Raw genomic sequence first — 23999 nt, 5'->3', positions numbered from 1 at the left:
AGGGACCACAGTCACCAAGAAAACCATTGGAAACACATTACACCGCAATGGATTAAAATCCTGCAGGGCTCGCAAGGTCCCCCTGCTCAAGAAGGCACATATGCAGGCCCGTCTGAAGTTTGCCAATGAACACCTGAATGATTCTGTGAGTGACTGGGAGAAGGTGCTGTGGTCTGATGAGACCAAAATAGAGCTCTTTGGCATTAACTCAACTCGCTGTGTTTGGAGGAAGAAAAATGCTGCCTATGACCCCCAAAACACCGTCCCCACTGTCAAGCATGGGGGTGGAAACATTTTGCTTTGGGGGTGTTTTTCTGCTAAGGTCACAGGACAACTTAATCACATTAACGGGAAAATGGACAGAGCCATGTATCGTGAAATCCTGAACGACAACCTCCTTCCCTCTGCCAGGAAACTGAAAATGGGTCGTGGATGGGTGTTCCAGCACGACAATGACCCAAAACATACAGCAAAGGCAACAAAGGAGTGGCTCAAGAAGAAGCACATTAAGGTCATGGAGTGGCCTAGTCAGTCTCCGGACCTTAATCCAATAGAAAACCTATGGAGGGAGCTCAAGCTCAGAGTTGCACAGAGACAGCCTCGAAACCTTAGGGATTTAGAGATGATCTGCAAAGAGGAGTGGACCAACATTCCTCCTAAAATGTGTGCAAACTTGGTCATCAATTACAAGAAACGTTTGACCTCTGTGCTTGCAAACAAGGGTTTTTCCACTAAGTATTAAGTCTTTTATTGTTAGAGGGTTCAAAAACATATTTCACTCAATGAAATGCAAATCAGTTGCTATCTTTTATTTAAGGTTATTTTTTTTCGATTTTCCTTTTGATGTGCTATCTGCCACTGTTAAAATAAACCTACCCTTGAAATGATACTGTTCTGAGACTTTTCATTTCTTTGTCATTGGACAAACTTACAAAATCAGTGAGGGGTCAAATATTTATTTCCTCCACTGTAACGCTGGCTGCCGGGCAAGCCAGCACCTCTATTGCGTACATTGCCAGTTTGTGCCAGGTGTCTAGCTTCGATACCCAATAGTTGAAGGGTGCAGATGGATTGTTCAACACAGCTATGCCATCTGACATCATGTAGTCCTTGACCATCTTCTCCAGGCGATCGGTGTTGGAGGTGGATCTGCACGCTTGCTGTTCTGTGTGCTGCTGCATGGGTGTCAGAAAATTTTCCCACTCCAGGGACACTGCCGATACCATTCCCTTTTGGGCACTAGCTGCGGCTTGTGTTGTTTGCTGCCCTCCTGGTCGTCCTGGGTTTGCGGAAGTCAGTCTGTCGGCGAACAACTGGCTAGAGGAGGGGGAGGATGTCAATCTCCTCTTTAAAGTCTCCACAAGGGCCTGCTGGTATTCTTCCATTTTGACCTGTCGGACTCTTTCTTCAAGCAGTTTTGGAACATTGTGTTTGTACCGTGGATCCAGAAGGGTATAAACCCAGTAATTGGTGTTGTCCAGAATGCGCACAATGCGTGGGTCGCGTTCAATGCAGTCCTAGGCCGAAGAGGTCATAGCCTAGGGTCACAAAAACCTGTTTATTTGGGCTATTTCAATGGTAGTGATGGTGACATACATAAATCTCAGCCATGGCCGTTAGCAACATCCGAATTTCACGAAATGTCTCATGCAGGTAGAAGACATATTGTTAGACTTGGATTCCAAAGATGGGGTCCCTACATCTCTGCAAACCAGAGTTACAGGGGTCCAAAATTGGTAAAATCCCCCATAGGCTTTCATTGGGCCTCCTATTTACAGTTCCAAAATCTCACATCTTTTCAAAGGGCAATTGATCAGCAGTGGCAAATTTTCTAGCATTGTGGGGACCCTTAGGGGGAACATGACTGGTGAGTTTCGGGCCCCTAGGCCGAAGAGGTCATAGCCTAGGGTCACAAAAACCTGTTTATTTGGGTTATTTCAATGGTAGTTATGGTGACGTACATAAATCTCAGCCATGGCCGTTAGCAACGTCTGAATTTCACGAAATGTCTCATGCAAGTAGAAGACATATTGTTAGACTTGGATTCCAAAGATGGGGTCCCTACATCTCTGCAAACCAGAGTTACAGGGGTCCAAAATTGGTAAAATCCCCCATAGACTTTCATTGCCTCCCTATTTCACTTTCCAAAATCTCACATCTTTTCAAAGGGCAATGGCTCAGCAGTACCAAATTTTCTAGCATTGTAGGGACCCTTAGGGGGATCATGACTGGTGAGTTTTGCCACTGCTGAGCCATTGCCCTTTGAAATGGTGTGAGATTTTGGAACGGTAAATAGTAGGCCCAATGAAAGCCTATGGGGGATTTTACCAATTTTGGACCCCTGTAACTCTGGTTTGCAGAGATGTAGGGACCCCATCTTTGGAATCCAAGTCTAACAATATGTCTTCTACCTGCATGAGACATTTCGTAAAATTCAGACGTTGCTAACGGCCATAGCTGAGATTTATGTACGTCACCATCACTACCATTGAAATAGCCCAAATAAACAGGTTTTTGTGACCCTAGGCTATGACCTCTTTGGCCTAGGGGCCCGAAACTCACCAGTCATGTTCCCCCTAAGGGTCCCTACAATGCTAGAAAATTTGGTACTGCTGAGCCATTGCCCTTTGAAAAGATGTGAGATTTTGGAAAGTGAAATAGGGAGGCAATGAAAGTCTATGGGGGATTTTACCAATTTTGGACCCCTGTAACTCTGGTTTGCAGAGATGTAGGGACCCCATCTTTGGAATCCAAGTCTAACAATATGTATTCTACCTGCATGAGACATTTCGTGAAATTCAGACGTTGCTAACGGCCATGGCTGAGATTTATGTACGTCACCATAACTACCATTGAAATAACCCAAATAAACAGGTTTTTGTGACCCTAGGCTATGACCTCTTCGGCCTAGGACTGCATTGAACGTGACCCACGCATTGTGCGCATTCTGGACAACACCAATTGCTGGGTTTATATACCCTTCTGGATCCACGGTACAAACACAATGTTCCAAAACTGCTTGAAGAAAGAGTCCGACAGGTCAAAATGGAAGAATACCAGCAGGCCCTTGTGGAGACTTTAAAGAGGAGATTGACATCCTCCCCCTCCTCTAGCCAGTTGTACGCCGACAGACTGACTTCCGCAAACCCAGGACGACCAGGAGGGCAGCAAACAACACAAGCCGCAGCTAGTGCCCAAAAGGGAATGGTATCGGCAGTGTCCTTGGAGTGGGAAAATTTTCTGACACCCATGCAGCAGCACACAGAACAGCAAGCGTGCAGATCCACCTCCAACACCGATCACCTGGAGAAGATGGTCAAGGACTACATGATGTCAGATGGCATAGCTGTGTTGAACAATCCATCTGCACCCTTCAACTATTGGGTATCGAAGCTAGACACCTGGCACAAACTGGCAATGTACGCAATAGAGGTGCTGGCTTGCCCGGCAGCCAGCGTTATGTCGGAACGCTGTTTTAGTGCTGCCGGAGGCATCGTCACAGATCGGCGTATCCGCCTCTCCACAGAAAATGCAGACCGTCTGACTCAAATTAAAATGAATCAATCCTGGATTGGAAACGACTACGCAACACTCCCGGACCCCAACCAAGTAACATGAACAATGAACATCTGTGATGGGTTAGCGTTTCCGGTCCCTGTTTATTGAACCTCTCATCTGTATTACATTTATGACTGCATGGCGACAAAATGCAAATTGCTATCCGCACGCTTCTTGTCCTCATGCAAGGCCTGGGTTGTTGTGTCTCAAAGCGTGACCTTCTCCTCCTGCGCCACCCTCCTCCTGTTCCATCACGTGTGCTGCTGCTGGGTTAGCGTTACCGGTCCCTTTTCCTGGAACCTCTTATATGTATTACATTTATGACTGCATGTCGACAAAAAGCATGTTACCTGTGCAAAGAAAACAGACATTTCCCGCATTTAAAAGACAGTTTTCCCTTTGAAACTTTAAAATCGATTTTCTCAAAAACTATAAGCTCTTTTTGCTAATTTTTTTTTCCTCTTGTACCCACTCCCAAGGTGCACATACCCTGCAAATTTGGGGTATGTAGCATGTAAGGAAGCTTTACAAAGCACGGAAGTTCGGGTTCCCACCCGAACATCGCGGCGAACGTTCGCGAACCCGAGCGTTCGCGAACCCGAACATCTAGGTGTTCGCCCAACACTAATAGGCAGTAGCAGTGTTAGGAAGACTTGCCTAAGGTCTCCTACTGAATAGGTGCTGGCTTACTGAACAGACAGAGCTGAGATTTGAACTCTGGTCTCCTTTGTCAGAGGCAGCGCCCTTATCCATTACACCATGCAGCCACTGCTTACAGATATTTAGCCAGACATGGCCTTCTCTTTTGTGTTATTTGTCTTGTCTACTTTTTCTCTTGTATTGAGCATAAATAGTAAATTTTAGGCCAGCAATTTCAGGCCAGCTTCAGTTGGTATAGTGGTTAGTGTGCTTGTCCACCATACAGTGAGACCCAGGTTCAAATCCCAGCCAATGTGAGTTGGCTTTTATGTTACAAATCCTTAAAGGGAACCTAAACGGAGAAGGATATGGACTTTTCCCTTTAAAATAATACCAGTTGCCTGAATCGCCTGCTGATCCTGTGTCTCTAATACTTTTAGCCACAGCCCCTGAACAAGCATGCAGATCAGGTGCTCTGACTGAAGTCAGACTGGATTAGCTGCATGCTTGTTTCAGGGTGTGATTCAGCCACTATTGCAGTCACAAAGATCAGCTGGACTGCCAGGCAACTGGTATTGTTTACAGGAAACATCCATATCATTCTCAGTTAAGGTTCCCTTTAAAGGAGAACTGTAGTGAAAGGTATATGGAGGCTACCATATTGATTTCCTTTTAAGCAATACCAGTTACCTGGCTATCCTGCAGATCCTCTGCCTCCAATACTTTTAGCCCTAGACCCTGAACAAGCATGCAGCAGATCTGGTGTTTGACATTTTTGTAAGATCTGACAAGATTAGCTGCATGCTTGTTTCTGGTGTGATTCACACTACAGTGGCTGGATAGTGTACTGGTTAAGGGCTCTGCCTTTGACATGGGAGAGCAGGGTTTGAATCCTGGCTAGGTCAAGTACCTATTCAGTAAGGAGTTCAAGGCAAGACTCCCTAACACTGCAGGGTGGCCTCTTGAGCGCGTCCCTGTGGCTTGCAGCTCTTGAGCGCTTTGAGTCCGACAGGAGAAAAGCACTATACAAATGTTTGGATTATTATTATTACTGCAGCCAAATAGATCAGCAGGGCTGCCAGGCAACTGGTATAGCTTAAAAGGAAATCAATATGGCAGCCTCCATATACCTCTCACTACAGTTCTCCTTTAAGCAACCTAATGGTTCTATTGCATTGGGCATAAATGTTAAATTTTAGGCTAGCTTCACTTACTTCTGTAGTGGTACAGTGCTTAGGGTGACGTGCCCACCACACAGTGAGATCTGGGTTCGATTCCCACCTATGGTATGATGTATACTCATGTATGTATCCCCAGCTATGGTATGATGTATACTCATGTATGTATTCCCAGCTATGGTATGATGTATACTGGTTTTTAAAATAGTATAATTCCCTGGCAGAAGAGACCCTCCTCCCTCCGGTAGGAGGGAGGAGGGAATAGGTAGAAGGGTAGAAGGGTAGAAGGGTAGAAGGGTAGAAGGGTGGAGGGAGGAGGCCAATTAAAATCTCCCTAGCAGAGTGTGTAGCAGCTGTCCCATAACTAATTAGTGTAGGCAGACAACTGAGTCAAATGGTATAAAAGACCTAGCTTGAAGGTAGGGTTCTCTAGCACTGAAAGCAGTGTGTTTGACAATAACACGTCTGCTGACAGTGAAATAGAGGGTAAAAATTTTGCTCAATACAGCATTATGGGGCGAATCGAACTTCCGCAAAAGTTCGCCTGATGCAGGCGAACGCGAACCCCCAAAGTTCGCCTGGAACCGTTCGCAGGCGAACCGTTCGGCCCATCTCTACTTTCAAACAGGACAGCTTATCTCCATAGATGGCCGCTCGCTGGGTCTTGCTGAATGTAGTACCTGGAGGCAGTGTGTGCAGGTCTGTTAGCCGCACTCTGAACTGCCACTGTGTGTGGGGATAGAACGTGCGGCTGAAGGTTCCTGGAAGGTGCAGTGCGTGTGGAAAGGATACACGGTGAAGTCCGTGTTTGGTTGAAAAAACAATAAAATGTTTATTACGCTCCATCTATGGAGATGAGCTGATGCAACTGATCCTGTTTAAAAGCACCACTGCTGCTTGCGTCCCCAGAATAGAGAGGGACACTGCTAGACTGCTGATAGACCCATATGGGCTAGTCAGTCAGTCCTAAAGGTGAGATCATTCTCCAGCATGAGTGCGCTCTCCTCTCTCTCCTCCCATACCCCTCACCCCTTGTCTTTACAGATACTTGCACCACTACCCAGTGGCTTCCAGAGAGCGGCACCACCACCTCTTTGATCCTCAGCCTACATACTGTATAACATCACTACAGGATGCTCCCCTGTATATACAGGAGTCTTCTATATACAGTGGGTTGCAAAAGTATTCTGCCCCCTTGAAGTTTTCTACATTTTGTCATATTACTGCCACAAACATGATTCAAGTTTATTGGAATTCCACATGAAAGACCAATACAAAGTGGTGTACACGTGAGAAGTGGAACGAAAATCATACATGATTCCAAACATTTTTTACAAATAAATAACTGCAAAGTGGAATGTGCATAATTATTCAGCCCCCTTTGATCTGAGTGCAGTCAGTTGCCTATAGACATTGCCTGATGAGTGCTAATGACTAAATAGAGTGCACCTGTGTGTAATCTAATGTCAGTACAAATACAGCTGCTCTGTGAGGGCCTCAAAGGTTGTCTAAGAGAATATTGGGAGCAACAACACCGTGAAGTCCAAAGAACACACAAGACAGGTCAGGGATCAAGTTATTGAGAAATTTAAAGCAGGCTTAGGCTACAAGAAGATTTTCAAAGCCTTGAACATCCCACGGAGCACTACTCAAGCAATCATTCAGAAATGGAAGAAGTATGGCACAACTGTACACCTATCAAGACAAGGCCGTCCACCTAAACTCACAGGCCAAACAAGGAGAGCGCTGATCAGAAATGCAGTCAAGAGGCCCATGGTGACTCTGGACGAGCTGCAGAGATCTACAGCTCAGGTGGGAGACTCTGTCCATAGGAAAACTATTAGTCATGCACTGTACAAAGTTGGCCTTTATGGAAGAGTGGTAAGAAGAAAGGCATTGTTAACAGAAAGCATAAGAAGTCCCGTTTGCAGTTTGCCACAAGCCATGTGGGGGACACAGCAAACATGTGGAAGAAGGTGCTCTGGTCAGATGAGACCAAAATGGAACTGCATTTGCAAAACGCTATGTGTGGCGGAAAACTAACACTGCACATCACTCTGAACACACCATCTCCACTGTCAAATATGGTGGTGGCAGCATCATGCTCGGGGGGTGCATCTCTTCAGCAGGGACAGGGAAGCTGGTAAGAGTTGACGGGAAGATGGATGGAGCCAAATACAGGGCAAACTTTGAAGAAAACCTCTTGGAGACTGCAAAAGACTTGAGACTGGGGCGGAGGTTCACCTTCCAGCAGGACAATGACCCTAAATATAAAGCCAGGGCAACAACGGAATGGTTTAAAACAAAACATATCTATGTGTTAGAATCGCCCAGTCAAAGTCCAGATCTAAATCCAATCGAGAATCTGTGGCAAGATCTGAAAACTGCAGTTCACAAACGCTGTCCATCTAATCTGACTGAGCTGGAGCTGTTTTGCAAAGAAGAATGGGCAAGGATTTCAGTCTCTAGATGTGCAAAGCTGGTAGAGACATACCCTAAAAGACTGGCAGCTGTAATTGCAGCAAAAGGTGGTTCTACAAAGTATTGACTCAGGGGGCCGAATAATTACGCACACCCCACTTTGCAGTTATTGATTTGTAAAAAATGTTTGGAATGATGTATGATTTTCGATCCACTTCTCACATGTACACCACTTTGTATTGGTCTTTCACATGGAATTCCAATAAAATTGATGAATGGTTGTGGCCGTAATGTGACAAAATGTGGAAAACTTCAAGGGGGCCGAATACTTTTGCAACCCACTGTATACACTGCCTAGTGTATATAGAACACTACCTACTGCAAACTGTGGATGTATGCGGCAGTCTCGGGGTTAAGCAAGTCCACAAATTATGCTAAAAAGTTGTAATAAGCCATTTGCTAATGCCAAATCAGGTCATTTATGCACATGCTGTTTGTACACGTTGTTTTATGCGTTAATTAGGTGCAACTCAGGAAAAAAACTGTTTTTTCACGGGTGCTTAATGTTATTAAATTGTGGAATAAAGTAAGGACTGCAAAAACATTAAAATAAGGGCATACAATGGGCACTGGAGAAGTGTATTGAATTAATTTTTAATGCTGGGAATACACCATATGTGTTCATAAGATCATTTCTGACATGTCCGATATTCCTTCCAATCATTTTTTGAGTCGATTGCTCATAGAAGTGAATGGAAAAAGATAACAAAAACGAGTGGAAGATAAGTGAATTGAGTGGAGAAAAATGATCGAATGGAAAATCGAGCGGAAAAACGTCTTGTGTACCCAGCATTAGGTTGAATACCTGATCAAGGTCACTTGAAATGTTTTTAAACTTACAAATTACCGTTGCAGAAAGAAAGTTCTTCTTTGTTTATATACAGCCATTCCATTATATATTGCAGCAGAATATGCCAATACAGTATATAGAGTATGCTAGTAGATGAATATGCAGAATGGCAGAGCAGGTAATATATGTTTTTACTATCTGTTTTTTAGGTTTATGTCTTGTCATATTTGAACATTGTTACTGATTTACAAGTTCAGTGTTTTCATCCTGCAAGGTTTTACTTGTCATTGGCCTAATATTTCTTTTTCATTGTGGCTATAACACAATGCTTTTGACGGCATATATTTCCAGATTTTATGCAAAAAGTAGAGAATGTAGAATACGTCTTCGGATACAGAAAGGCAGTGCGAGCATCTCTTTTGGTTCCCATAGAGCCGGGATGTCGATAGGATTCTGAAAGATAAGGGCAGTTTTGGGCATGCTGAGAAGGATAACTGTTCACACTAGTTTAGGAGAACAGGGCTAATCATGCCAGAGCTAAACCTACAGGCTGGAGATCCCGCAATTCTATGCCAGGCTTGTCGTGCTGACACAAGGGGCTTCAAGTTTTAAAATGAGCTGAAGTGAAAATCTCTTTGTGCCCATAGCAACCAGTCAGATCACTGGATTTACTTTTAAATCAAATTGTAAGAATGGAAGGCATTTTTATTCCTTTGAGCAACAATATTTTTTACGTACACCTTTTATATATTATGTTAATTATGCCTTGTGAATCATACGTGAGTGTCACAGTATCATAACGCTGTAAGTCCGATCTACAGTCACTAGAAGTGTTTTAAAGCCCAACATGTTGGTTCCAGAGTCCTCCTCTCTCCTGCCCCCGCTTGCTGGGACCCTCTTCAAAGGACAACTGTAGCAAGATGGCTATGGAGGCTGCCATTTTAATTTTCTTTTAAACAGCTTTGGCTGCAGTAGTGTCTGAATAACACCAGAAACAAGCATGCAGCTAATCTTGTCAGATCTGACAATAATGTCAGAAACACCTGATCTGCTGCATGCTTGTTCAGGGTCTATGGCTGAAAGTATTTAGAGGCAGAGTATCATCAGGGCAGCCAGGCAACTGGTATTGCTTAAAAGGAAATAAATATGGCAGCCTTCATAGCCCTCTCGCTACAGTTGTCCTTTAACATTGGGGCTGCTACTACTTGAAAGATACCGCAGAACTCTAGGTATTTATTTAAGTGGGAGTGATACCACCTACCGATTAAGGGGAACGTTAGTTGCAGTGTTCTCCCCAGGCTCTTTTAGCTGGGTGCTCCACCCGGCTAGATTTGGTGACCACCCGGCTGTCATCGGCTCAACCACTCACCTCTTCCTATGCTGTAAGCAGAGTTACCCTGCATTTTCATCTCAACCCACCCGGCTACTATTTCATGCCGCCCGGCAGGAAAAAAATTCTGGGGAGAACACTGAGTTGGCTTATAACTCAGAACCAAAAAACACACAACATTTGTTATTACCATCAATAGAAATCAAATGATGTATAACCCCCCCCCCATCATCATAATCAATAGAACCGCTTCCCCCCCCCCCCCCCCCCCCCATAAAAACATGGTAGGAGCATGCCACTCACCATCCATCTGGGATCTAGAGATGTCGCCAACGGTTCACCTGCGAACGGTTCCAGGCAAACTTTGGGGGTTCGCGTTCGCCTGCATCAGGCAAACTTTTGCGGAAGTTCGATTCGCCCCATAATGCACTATGAGGGTCAACTTTGACCCTCTGCATCACAGTCAGCAGGCACATTGTAGCCATTCAGGCTACACTAAGCCCTGGAGCCCCACCCCCCTTTATACAAGGCAGGCTGCGGCGGCCATTAGCCTCACTCGTGTGCCTGCTAGAGAGTAGAGACAGACTAGGGACAGCTGCTGCAGACTTGTTCTTCTAGGGACAGATTAGTTAGGTTCTTGGCTGCTTAGCTTGCTCCTGGCTGATTGTTATTGCTTTTATAGCACCCCTCAATAGCTCTTTTCAGAGCTCATCCTGTATTTTATTTTATTTTTTCTGTGTGTCAAACTGACACTTTTGTTGCATGCACAGCCTTGCTAATTGATTGTCTGTGTGCCACTGCCAGCAGCCCAGCACATTCAGTGACTACCTGTGTGTGTGACAGGAAGCTGCACATTGTACTGCCCAGTACTGCATATACCCAGTACCTGTTGTGTTTACTTGACCCACCTGATCACTGCATATACCTAGCTTTGTGTTGAGTGAACCCACCTCACTGCATCTAAGTACCTTTACTGTTCAGTGAACCCAGCTCACTGCATCTTACTACCTGTTGTGTTGAGTGAACCCAGCTCACTGCATCTAAGTACCTTTATTGTTCAGTGAACCCAGCTCACTGCATCCAACTACCTGTTGTGTTGAGTGAACCCACCTCACTGCATATACCTAGCACCCCCCCCCCCCCCCCGAGATGGACAAAATGGACAAACCAGGTAGAGGAAGAGGTAGAGGCAGACCCAGAGGAAGGCCACCAGGCACTGGCAGGTCTGTGCGAGGTGGTGTTGCTGTGATTTCGTGCGGACCTGGCCCAAAATACAGTGCTCAGAAGAAGGCACGTGCCATCACTTCCCAAGATCAGGACGTGCTTGACTATTTAACACAGAACACCTCATCTCACGCAGCCACCAGCGCTACAACAAGCACCACATCCGCTGCATTTGACACTTCGCAGGAGTTATTTGGTGGTGGTGGTGAAATCACTGATTCACACCCACTACTGCAACAACAAGAAGAAGGCGCAGGTACACCACCTCATACGTCTGGGTTAGGTGGCGATAGTATGGACGTAACGTGTGAGGAGGGGAATGATGAACCACCTGAAGCTGGTGCAGTTGAGGAGGTGTCTGAGGAAAGTGAAGCTGGCCAGGAGGATTATGATGACGATTATTCAGATACCACATATGTTCCCAGTAGAGGAGATGACCAGGGGGACAGTTCAGAGGAGGAGTCAGAGAGGAGTAGGAGAAGTCGACTCCATAATAGAAGCAGAGGGAGCTCGTCCTCAGAAACAGCTGGGGGCAGTGTCCAACGCCATCTATCGCCAACTATGGCCAGCCAGCCAACATGCCCTTCAAAGTCAGCTGCTGATGCCACCGTAGTGCCATCACCCCAGGGGGGCTCAGCGGTTTGGAAATTTTTTCACGTGTGTGTCTCAGATCGGAGCAAAGCCATCTGTTGTCTCTGCCAGCAAAAATTGAGCCGTGGAAAGGCCAACTCTCACGTAGGGACAAGTGCCTTACGAAGGCACCTGGAGAGAAGGCACAAACAGCTATGGCAAGAACACCTGAGGAAAAGCAGCACCCCTCAAAAGACAAGCCACCCTTCTTCTCCTCTTCCTCCGTCAGGTGCATCATCTTCATCCACTTTCTCCCTTGCCCTTTCACAGCCACCCTCCTCCACACTGCCTCTTCCCTTCAGCAGTTCCTTCTCCTCTGCCCACAGCAGTACCCAGCTGTCTGTGAAGGAAGTATTTGAGCGTAAGAAGCAAATGTCTGCCAGTCACCCTCTTGCCCGGCATCTGACAGCTGGCGTGGCGGAACTATTAGCTCGCCAGCTATTACCATACAAGCTGGTGGAGTCGGAGGCTTTCCTTAAGTTTGTGGCCATTGGTACACTGCAGTGGAAGATACCAGGCCGCAATTATTTTTCACAAAAGGCCATACCCAAACTGTACCGTGCAGTTGAGACGCAAGTGGTGTCATCTCTGGCACACAGCGTTGGGTCAAGGGTCCATCTGACCACGGATGCCTGGTCTGCCAAGCACGGGCAGGGCCACTACATTACATACACAGCCCATTGGGTCAACCTGGTGACCGATGGCAGCAAGCAGGGAGTACGTGGCTGCGCAGCGGACCAACTTGTCACACCTCCACGGCTTGCAGGCAGGCCTCCAGCCACCTCCTCTCCACCTGCTACCACCGCTTCGCTGTCGTCATCCTCCTCCTTGGCTGGTGCCGCGATCTCCTCTCCAGCTACACAGCCCAAGCACCCCAGGGCCTATGCTGCATGCCAGGGACGACTGTGTCACGCAGTGTTAGACATATCTTGCCTGAAAGCGGAGAGTCACACTGGAGCAGCTCTCCTGGCTGCTCTTAACAAACAGGTGGAGCAATGGCTGACCCCGCACAAGCTTGAGATCGGCAACCTGGTGTGTGACAACGGCAGCAATCTCATTGCTGCGTTGAATTTGGGAAAGCTGACACACATACCCTGCATGGCACATGTGCTGAATCTGGTCGTGCAAAGATTTGTGTCCAAGTACCCAGGCTTAGAGGACGTCCGGAAGCAGGCCAGGAAGTTCTGTGGGCATTTCAGGCGCTCTTACAAGGCCATGGCACGCTTTGCGGACATTCAGCGCAGAAACAACTTGCCGGTGAGACGCCTGATTTGCGATAGCCCGACTCGCTGGAATTCCACCCTGCTGATGTTCTCTCACCTGCTAGACCAGGAGAAAGCCGTCACCCAGTACCTGTATCATTACAGTACAAGGACACAATCTGGGAGGATGGGGATGTTGTGGCCCAACAACTGGACACTGATGCAAAATGCATGCAGGGTCATGGAGCCCTTTGAGGAGGTGACCAAACTGGTGAGTCGCGATGAGGGCACCATCAGCAACTTGATCCCCTACGCCTACTTCCTGGAGCGTGGCGTGCGTAGAGTGGTGTATACAGCTGTGCAGGAGCGTGAACGAGAAGAGTTACGGCAGCAGGAGTCGTGGGAGCCATTTACACCCGAACCCAATGTTTCCACAACACCTGCGGCAGCACAGAGGGGGGAGGAGGAGGAGGAAGAAGAGGAGTCGTGTGGGGAAGGAGAGGAGTCAGACTCTGATGATGGTGATGATGAGGAAGGTGTTCCTGTGGAGGAGGAAGAGGCGGCGGAAGAAGAACAACCGCGGCAGCCGTCACAGGGGGCTTCTGCTGCTCCACGTTCCCGTGGTATTGTTCGTGGCTGGGGGGAGGAAGAGGAGTTTCATCCCATTACTGAGGAGCAAGAGGAGATAGAGAGTACGTCTGCATCCAGCTTTGTGCAGATGTCCTCTTTCATGTTGTCCAGCCTGTTGAGAGACCCCCGTATCAAAAAACTCAAGGCGAATGACCTTTACTGGGTGGCCACGCTACTAGACCCTCGGTACAGGCACAAAGTGGCGGACCTGTTACCAACTCAACACAAGGCGGAAAGGATGCAGCACTTGCAGAACAAGCTGTCGATGATGCTTTACAATGCGTTTAAGGGTGATGTGGCTGCACAACGCAATCAAGGTACCACTGGCAGTAACCCTCCTCCTCCCAAGTCCACGCAGGCAAGGACAGGACGCTCCAGTGATCTCAGGGTGATGTCGGACATGCGGATGTTCTTTAGTCCAACTCCTCGCCATAGTCCTTCCGGATCCACCCTTCACCAACGCCTGGACCGGCAGGTAGCCGACTACCTGGCCTTGAGTGTGGATGTAGACACTGCGAAAAGCGACGATGAACCCTTGGACTACTGGTTGCGCAGGCTTGACCTGTGGCCAGAGCTGTCCCAATTTGCCATACAACTTCTCTCTTGCCCTGCCGCAAGCGTCCTGTCAGAAAGGACCTTCAGTGCAGCTGGAGGCATAGTTACTGAGAAGAGAAGTCGCCTAAGTCACGACAGTGTTCAGTACCTGACCTTTATCAAAATGAATGAGGAATGGATCCCGGAGGGCTACTGCACGACCGAAGACTAAGTCAGTCCCCACACACAGCATCTCTGCCTGCAGGCCACTTGCCTTCTCCGCCACCACCAACAGGGTCCAGGACTCTAAGCGGATTCCTGAATTTTTAAGGCCGCTGCTAGCAGCGGCCGCTACACTGATTTTTCTGGTGCGTGTACATGCCAGCCTAATTTTTCTGGCTGCACTGCGGGCGGCTGCAACAAAAAAACAAAAGGCATGTACATGTGCCCATCCCCCTTCGTGATCATTACCTTGCCGCGGTGAAAGGGCTTGCGTATCACAATGAAGCAATGACCGCCGGCTATTTGAGTGTTTCGGGTGGGGGTGGCACACAAAAGATAATAAGGTCGTTGCTTCATTGTGGTCAGACCAAATTTGATCAGCTGGACAGTCACTGTTGTTCTATCATTGAGCTACCACAGCCCGGCGACCATATGGGCTTGAAAACCGCCATGGCCTACACTCTGGCCACGGTGCGCACCAGTCCAGCTCGGCCGTCACTACGCAAACAGCTGTTTGCGGTGCGTTACACAGTGAGTTTGGTGTGTCAGTGTGAAGCAGAACTCTAATTACACTCCCTGATTGATGTATACACATGCAAGATGTTTGAAAGCACTTTAGGCCTGCAATTTAGCATTCAATGTGATTTCTGCCCTTAAAACGCTGCTTTGCGTCAAATCCAGATTTTTCCCCGGGACTTTGGGCATGTATCCCACTCCGCCATGCCCCCCTCCAGGTGTTAGACCCCTTGAAACATCTTTTCCATCACTTTTGTGGCCAGCATAATTTTTTCTATTTTTCAAAGTTCGCCTCCCCATTGAAGTCTATTGCGGTTCGCAAACTTTTACGTGAACCGAACCTTCCGCGAAGGTTCGCGAACCAAAAATCAGAGGTTCGCGACATCTCTACTGGAATCCCAGCAACTTATGTCAGCTTAGCAAGTATACATCACTAGTTTCCATGACAGTCAATTCGCCTTTGACTGGGCCATTGACTGACACACAGGTGTTTTCAAAGCATTACACAATCTGCTGTTACGTGTCTCATCAAGCAATAATGCTTTTTAAGCAGGGGAAGGGCAATCAGTACCCCATACTCTAGCTGCATGATACTGCTTAAATTCTACTCATTGCTTAAAGTCGGTCCAGCTCCAGCTTCCTTGCATGCACAAACTTTCACTGCTTAAAAATCATTAGTGTCATAGAGACACCAAACTTTAATCTGCTTCACTGCCAAGGGCTGATTTGTTCCATGCCCATGCCTGATCCGTATGCAGAATACATGTTGGCATGGAATTGAACAAGTAGCTTTAAATTCTAGGGAATGCTACATAGTTAAAAGGGTTGATTTTTTTTAAGAAAATGACAAAGCAGGAAAAAATTGATTTCACCCCTTTGTCAATGAGCCCCATGGTGTGAGGAGAGCACATTCTGCAGCTGGATATTTCAGGTATGCACTGTGTGCATTACAGCCAGAGTCTTTATTGCAAATTATAAATGAACATAAATGAATAGCTAGTTTTGTCAGGGACAGAGCCTGCACCAGAAACAAGGAAAAAGAAAACACACACAACAAGCTGAGGCAAGTTTGTCATATTTCATCCCTGTAAAAGGACATCTATCTCACTGATAAGGGTTCCATTAACTGCTATCCCCCGGCTAGAGGAAGGCTCTACATGTTGCTGCACTCTTATTTCCTCCTAGCAGAGGTAGTGACCTATATTATGGCTGGAATTAGTGTGAATCCTTTGTGTCTTCTCATGGGTATGTGGCTGTGACCCTCAGGGGCATGCAATGTAATTAAACAAAGCTGTGCCGGATGAATTCTGCACATCAGATCTGCTCTCTGCTTGTCTGCTTTCTAACAATACAACTTTTACTTTTGGGGTTGAAGCAGAAACGATGCAGTAGAGCTAGAAGAAAATGCTAATCTAGGCAGTGCGCAAAAGCTTTACTGTTGTTTAGCATTACAAATATGAAGCAGCATAAATCAGGCTTTACTGTAATCTTCTACAATCAATGTAAGCAACATACCATTTTTATGTGATAAAAAAGGTAGTTTAAATTGAAGTGAATCCACAAATGAAGCATATGTAAGCAGTGTTTACTTTCCAGATGTTTCAATGCTTTAAAGATGTTTACAAGTTTTTTTCTTAAGTCCCAGAGTGTGTAACTAACACAGAGAAATTAAATAGACTGGATTGAGGGAGGGGCTAAAGGGGTGTGGTCAAGGAAAACCATTCATTTCAATTATGCCAAATTATGTTAATTTTCCTCAATAAACTTGATGTGATGCGTTAAAAACAGAATGCAAGATATCAATGAAAGTTGTGACAGTAAATTTCAACAGATTCATAACACACAGAACATTTATATTGCGCTTTTCTCCTGGTGGACTCAAAGCGCTATGGCTGCAGCCACATGGACGCGCTCTATAGGCAGTAGCAGCATTAGGGAGTCTTGCCCAAGGTCTCTTCACTGAATAGGTGTTGGCTTACTGAACAGGGTGAGACAAAATTCAAACCCTGGTTTCCTGAGTCAGAGCCCTTAACCATTTCACTATCCAGCACCTAAATAGCGGCTGGATAGTGTAACGGTACTTATTTTTCTATTATTTTGAAGACCTCGTCGGTCTGCCTGAAATCAAGTGATTATAAAGGCCAGGACAGTGGAGTTGGTACAGAATCATCCGACTTCTCAGTTTGACGGCTCCAACTCCAGGTACCAAAAAATTAATCTGACTCCTCAGTTTATGAAACCACCAACTCCACCTCCACAGCCCTGATAGAGGTGTATATAATGTATGTACTGTATGTACAAAGTATAGGCGTATCCATAAGATTCATGTACTGAAAAATGTTTTTAGCCATGATAATTAGAATTTTTTCTTAAAGAGACTCTGTAACAAAAATGTCATCCTTTTTTCTACCATCCTACAAGTTCCTAAACCTATTCTAATGTGCTCTGGCTTACTGCAGCACTTTCTACCATCACCGTCTCTGTAATTAATCAATGTATCTTTCCCCTGTCTGACTTGTTGCCCTGTATCTGGAAGGCTGCCAACTCTTCAGTGCTGATCTGTTATGCACACCCCCTTCCAGGCCCCTTCTCTGCACACTCCAGTGTGTGTGTTATTTACATAAGCCAGCAGCGTCTCTGCTCTCTTATCAGTGAGAGAAGAGAGCTGGATAAAGATCCTCCTCTGTTAGGCTGTGAAAGTAGCTGGCTGACACATACTGAGGAATTACAGACACTGGCAGAGCTGTCTGCAGGAAGAAACGATCAGCCTGTCACTAGTATTCAGTGGATGAGAGCTGCAGGGGGAAGAAGGTAAACACACAAATGATCTCTTGAGATTCAAAAGAAAGGCTGTATACAGCCTGCTTGTGTATGGATGTATTTTCTATGTGTGGACATACTGTACATCAACCTGCTTCCTGTTTTGGTGGCCATTTTGTTTGTTTATAAACAAACTTTTTAAAACTGTTTTTGACTACTTTTCATGCGGCGGGGAGTTGCGAAATTGTGACAGAGGGGAATAGGAGATGTCCCCTAACGCACTGGTATGTTTACTTTTGCGCGATTTTAACAATACAGATTCTCTTTAACTGTTTTTTTCTTATGTTATTTGCAAAACACTTTTTCACACTTAACAAGTGAAAAGGTGCTTAAAGCTAGGTAAATGGGTAATATTAAACTTAGGTTATTTTACAACAAGTGGCTCAAGTACTTTTTGTTTCCTAAGAGCTGAAAAGGTATATTATCGATGAAGTGCAATGACATATTTTGTGAGGAAACTTAAAAAAAAGCTTAGTGCAAGTCTTGAATTTCAAGTGACTAAAATGATTTTGTTTTTATCCTTCATAGGATGAAGTTCGGTTTTCTTTTGACATGTCTGCTTGTCCCTACCATTTTCAGAGACTCCATTAGTGGTGAGTAATTTGACAACTTCCTTGCTGTGCTTTTGTTGTCCTAAGTGAGTGTGCTGAACTTAAAATGTATCTTCTGAGGCATGATTAGTTAGCTAACATCACTAATTGCTCCTCTACAGCTTACTATCCATTCTTAAGCCTGGTGCACACCAGAGGAGTTTTTCTGAGCGTTTTGAGTTTTTAAATCTGCTGCTAATGTTATCCTATGTGTCTGTGCACACTGAAGCAATGAGGTTTTGTAAAAAAAAACCATAGCATTACATTGGGAAGAGCTTTTGAAACCTCTAAAAGCTCTTCCCAGTTTAATGCTATGGGGTTTTTTACAAAACCTCATTGCTCCAGTGTGCACAGACACATAGGATAACATTAGCAGCAGATTTAAAAACTCAAAACGCTCAGAAAAACCCCTCTGGTGTGCACCAGGCCTTACCAGGTTTTTGGGACCTCGGGAAGGGGGAGCAGCCAGTTAATCTAGAAGCAAGTCTTTGGATTCATGTTACATTGGTCACAAGCAGTGGTGCTCATCCGAGCTAGGATATCCGAGATACTGGGATATCCTAGCTCTTTTTTCACTATTCGAGCTCGAATACCGAGCTCGAATAGTATTAGCTATCCGGGCTGTGCTATCCTAGCGCACTCGGATAGCAAGCAGCTATCCGGAGATATCCTAGCTATCCGAGCTCGGATAGCGTCACCAGCTCAGGTAGCGTCACGTCAGACGTCACCTCAAGTCCTCACAAGCGAATCAACGGGCTCCCTGCAGCCAATCACAGAGGGGGAGCCTGGCCAAGCCCCCCTCTATAAATAGCGGGCGCCATGTTGCCTCACTCGTCCTGCTTGCGACTTACTGACTGACTGTACTGAGAGATTGCTCCAGTGCTTTTTGTCTGTGTGCAAGTGCATTTATTGTGTTCTAAACCAAGCGTTTTTACACTCCAACACTTGATATTCAACTGTATTGCTTTGTATTGTAGATAGATTGTATTTTAGGCAGTTTAGTTTGTGTGATTAGGGACTAGGGAGGGAGACTGTCACTGGTGCTGCTGCAGCTGCAGCCAGCTGCTAGGCCCTGTGCTAATGTAGATGAAAGCGGCTGGGCACATCCAGTAAAAAAGACCTTTATTGTAGATAATTTTAAAAGCTGGTATGAGGCATCAAAAGCAACAGGTGCCAGGAGAGAGAGGGACAAGCAAGAAAGAACAGTCGACAGCTGTTTCGCACTCAAACAGAAGAGCGCTTCCTCAGGACCTGAGGAAGCGCTCTTCTGTTTGAGTGCGAAACAGCTGTCGACTGTTCTTTCTTGCTTGTCCCTCTCTCTCCTGGCACCTGTTGCTTTTGATGCCTCATACCAGCTTTTAAAATTATCTACAATAAAGGTCTTTTTTACTGGATGTGCCCAGCCGCTTTCATCTACATTAGCATCTGGCTTGTTTACTAATCTTGGGTCTGGAGCACTCCGGAGCGACCAAGTGTGGTGGTCCAGTGCACCTCTTTCTTCATATTGTGGAGCAGCTAGGCCCTGTGCCTAGGCAAGGCAGCCTGCCCTGCTCTGTGCTCTAGTTACCTGTGCTCTCACCTGTCCTACTCTACTGTACTACTTCTGTGTTAGATTGATTTTTACTATGTTGTAGTTAGCGAGGCCCAGCTTTACTGCTATACCTGTCCTGTATCTGCTCTCTGTAATCTAGTCACACTTGTTCTATTGTTTAGCTAGATTCTTCTATTGTTTAGTTAGTACTGTAGTGTACTCTACTCTGTGTATAGGGACCGTCCGTCACCGCGTTACCTAGGGTCTTTGTGTGCGCAGTGCACGTCTGTGCTGTCCGCACCCTCTCATTAGTACTACACCTGTCCTATTTGTTTATATTACTTCTATTGTGTATTCACTGACTTGTACTGTACTGTAGTCTGTGTATAGGGACACCGTCAGTCAGCGTCAGCTAGGGTCTTTGTGTGCACACTGCGCACTCTCTCGTTAGAGCTACACCAATCTCTGCTGTAGAGTACACCTGTTAAAAATATACGATGTCTGGCACTGGCAGCCGCGGTTTGGGCAGGGGCAGCAAGGGCATCGCCAAGAGAGGAGGTCGTGGGCGTGGCAGCCGTGCACCACCACCACCATGCGCAGTTCTGCGTCTGCACCAGTGGCTATTCCGCCATTAGCCACTGGCCGTGGACGCCTTGGCCGCCCAACAGCTGGGAGTCACGGTGCAGAGACACAGCAGCAGCAGCAGCGTGTGGCGCAGATGTTCCTCCCACCGCCAGGTCGTAGCCGTCCTATTGAGGAGAAGGACGCAGACTCTGTGGTGGAACTGATGGTGGATGAGCAGGCCACCATTAGCTCTGGAACTGAGTCCGCCACCCCCGCCACCACTCCTATTCGCAAGAGCAGCAGCAGCCACCCAGCACTGCCTGGGGGCGGAGGAGTGCAGTTATCCAGCCCCAGCGGGCAACACCAGCACCCTGTCACTCAGCAGCACCTTCTTGTTATCCCCAAGCACAGCGGGGCAATGGAGTGCTGTTGCGGCAGAATTGGAGGAGGAAGAAATGCTGATGGGCACTTTGGGGGATGATACTTTGGACAGTCAGACAGTGGTGACTGTCCCTCAGCCCATGCAGGCAGAAGGGAAGTTTGTGGGGTCATCTCAGCAGGACATGTTTGCGGAGGGGGAGGATGATGATGACAGGGTGAAGGACAGAGACTGGGTGGCAGATCCTGGGGATGTCATCCGCTCTGAGGAGGAGGAGGAGGAGGATGCGTCTGCGGGCCTTGCTAGAAGGATCGGTATCACAGGCATAGGCAGGATCAGAAGTGGGCGTGGTATGCAGGCCACACAGGGTGCTGATCCGGAGGCGGAGAGTTCTGCCAGTGCCACCAGCCGCACCAAGAACCCCCCCCCCCCCCCCAACCACCACAGGGAGACCAGTGGCAGCAGCACCTTCCAGCCGAAGGGGCAACTTCACCTCCCCAATTTGGAGTTTTTTCACCCTGCCATATGTGGAGTGCAAGTATGCCACCTGCAACCAGTGCCACCATCAGCTCAGCAGAGGGAAGGAGCCCTCTGCGTATGGCACCACCCCTCTGGTCAACCATCTGGCAGGGAAACACTTCCATAAGCATGAGGAGTTCATGAAGTTGAAAGAAGCTGGCAGTGGCAGACCCGCCACCACTGCGAAGCCGTCGGCAGCAGCCCCCCGCCCTCCTCCACCTCCTCCAGCAGCCCCAGCAGGAGTGCGTCAGAAACGCACTGCTCCTCCTCCCTCTGCAACTCCTGCCGCCGACACTGAGGCCTGTTCTGGCAGCCAGTCCTCAGTGGCCTCCTCTGCTTCCTCCAGTGATTCCCGTGCCAGCAAAAGGCGTCGCCAGACCCTGCTCAGCGACACCTTCTAGGGGGTGGTCAGGGTTCTGCCTCCCAGCAGCCGTCGCGTGCGTCAGCTGAACGGCTTGCTGGCACGGGCCATGTGCTCCCAACTCCTGCCTTATTCCCTTGTTCAGGAGGGGAGCAACATGCGTGCGCTCCTGATGTGTGCAGCCCCCGATTGGCCAATCCCCAGCCGACATTATTTTGCATGCACGGCCATCCCTGCACTTCACCGCTCTGTGATGGCCAATGTCGGTAGAGGGCTGGATCACGCGGTGGGTCAACGGGTCCACATCACCATGGACTCGTGGAGCAGCCGGTTTGGGACAGGCCGCTATCTGTCCTTCACCGCGCATTGGATCAGCTTGGTGGAAGGGGGTTAGGAGGAGGGAGCAGCATTGGGCACTGTCAGAGCAGCAGTAGCAACAACGCAGTGGGTGGTGCCACCATGCAGGGTCAGCGGAATTGCAGCAGGTTCCTCTGATCCGCTTCCATCCTCCAGCACACCAGCCCACACCCCCCGCCTCAGCAGCAGCGTGAAGCCCCGCCACTGCCAAGCGCTGCTGGAATTGGTCAGCCTGGGGAAGAACAAACTGACGGCGAACCATGTCCTGGCCAAACTCCGAGAGCAGGAGAGGAATTGGCTGACCCCCAGAGGCCTCAGAGTCGGAGAGGTGGTGTCCGACAATGGGGCAAACCTGGTTGCTGCAATCAGCAGAGGAGACCTGACCCACATCCCCTGCCTGGCGCACGTCCTGAACCTGGTAGTCTAAAAGTTCCTGCGGACCTACCAGGGGATGGACCGACTCCTGGGGATGGACCGAGGCGGCAAGGAAGGTTGTGCGTCATGTCCGGCACTCGCCTGCAGCCGTAGCGAGCCTGGAAGAGGTGCAGAAGGAGCTGCATCTGCCACAGCACCGGATCATGATCGATGTTCCAACTCGCTGGAACTCCACCCTGGCGATGTTGGAGCGTCTGGTTGAACAGAGGCAGGCTGTCAGCCAGTACCTTGCACGAGCAACAGTTGCCTCCATCACTGCAACTGGGCGTGCCACCACCAACCTCCTGTCCATCATCTCCACGGAGGACTGGGGGCACATGCAGCAGGTGTGCTCAGTCCTGGCACCCTTCCTGCAGGCCACCAACATGGTTAGCCGGGACCATGCAATGGTGTGCGAGTGGGTCCCCTTGGTGTGTGTGCTGGACAGGGCCCTGTATGCACTGCTGGAAGAGGGAGCGGCAGCCTTGGACCAGCAGGAGCTGCAGGCAGCTTCACAGGCCACCTCTGAGGAGGAGGGCTTGGAGTTGGTGGAGGTCCCTGACCTTGCTGCTGATGAGGGGGAGCAGCAGAGCGCAGCTGGACTGGTGCGGGGTGGAGAGAGGATGAGGTGGAGGAGGCAGAGGAAGAGAAAGACAGCACTGTCGGCTCTGGGGCTGCCGATGATGTGCCAGCAGACGTGGCCAGACTCTTCCCAATGGCAGCGCACATGCTGAGGTGCCTGCGCAAGGACCCAAGAGTGATCCAGATGAAGCAGAGGGAGGACATCTGGATCTGCATGATGCTGGACCCACATCTGAAGGGGAAACTCAGCCAGTTCCTGCCTGCAGGAGGAGACCGTGCGCAATAAATGAGGGATTTTCAGCTGTCCCTTGTTGAGCGCTTGGAGGAAGCCTTCCCTCAGACATCCACCCCCACTGTCCAGCCAGCACAGAGGCAGCAGCTGGTGCCTGCATCCACCAGCAGCAAGCGCACGTGCTCCACAGACCTGCTGTCTCTGACCAACAAACTCTACATGAGTGTAGAGCTGCCAAGGACTAGAGAGGAGGTGCCTGCAGCAGCATCCTTCTCCAGTCACAGGCAGCGTTTGACCCGCATGGTGGCTGACTACATGGGGTCCTTCAGCGGGCTTGACAGCGTTGCCCCTGTTGATCCCATGCAGTATTGGGTCAAGCACCTGCCGATCTGGAGCGAGCTTGCGCAGTACGCCCTGGAAGTGCTCTCCTGCCCCCCTTCCAGCGTACTGTCAGAGCGTTGCTTCAGTGCAGCCGGTGGAGTCGTCACTGAGAAGCGATCTCGTCTGTCTCACAAGTCTGTGGACAGACTGACGTTTCTCAAAATGAACCAGGCTTGGGTGGAAGGCAAATTCCTGGCCCCTGTTGTCGGCGAGAGGGGGACATGAAGTGGCGCACACACATTACACCTGCTGCTGCTGCTGTATTTCTTCCTGCTGTCTGTGTCTCCACTGCCAGGGAACACATTACAAGGTGCTGTTGCCCATGCGCCACCAAC

At 48.2% G+C, this 23999-nt stretch overlaps 1 protein-coding gene across 10 annotated transcripts in view; it reads left to right on the top strand.

Annotated features, from left to right (window-relative positions):
• The window catches only part of IL1RAP (interleukin 1 receptor accessory protein), a 337672-nt gene that overhangs the window by 168459 nt on the left and 145214 nt on the right, over nt 1-23999 (top strand). For all 10 annotated transcript variants that reach the window (XM_068281196.1, XM_068281203.1, XM_068281194.1 and 7 more), the window contains one exon: nt 18283-18347. In XM_068281196.1, coding sequence (XP_068137297.1) covers nt 18284-18347 — 64 coding nt within the window. In that variant the 5' untranslated portion in view covers nt 18283. The remainder of the gene's footprint in view (nt 1-18282; nt 18348-23999) is intronic.

The sequence above is a fragment of the Hyperolius riggenbachi genome, chromosome 4 (assembly GCF_040937935.1).
Source record: "Hyperolius riggenbachi isolate aHypRig1 chromosome 4, aHypRig1.pri, whole genome shotgun sequence".
In the NCBI taxonomy this organism is placed as follows: domain Eukaryota; kingdom Metazoa; phylum Chordata; class Amphibia; order Anura; family Hyperoliidae; genus Hyperolius; species Hyperolius riggenbachi.
The sequence above is the reverse complement of the archived record's forward strand: the minus strand, read 5'-3'. Positions and strand labels throughout refer to the sequence as shown.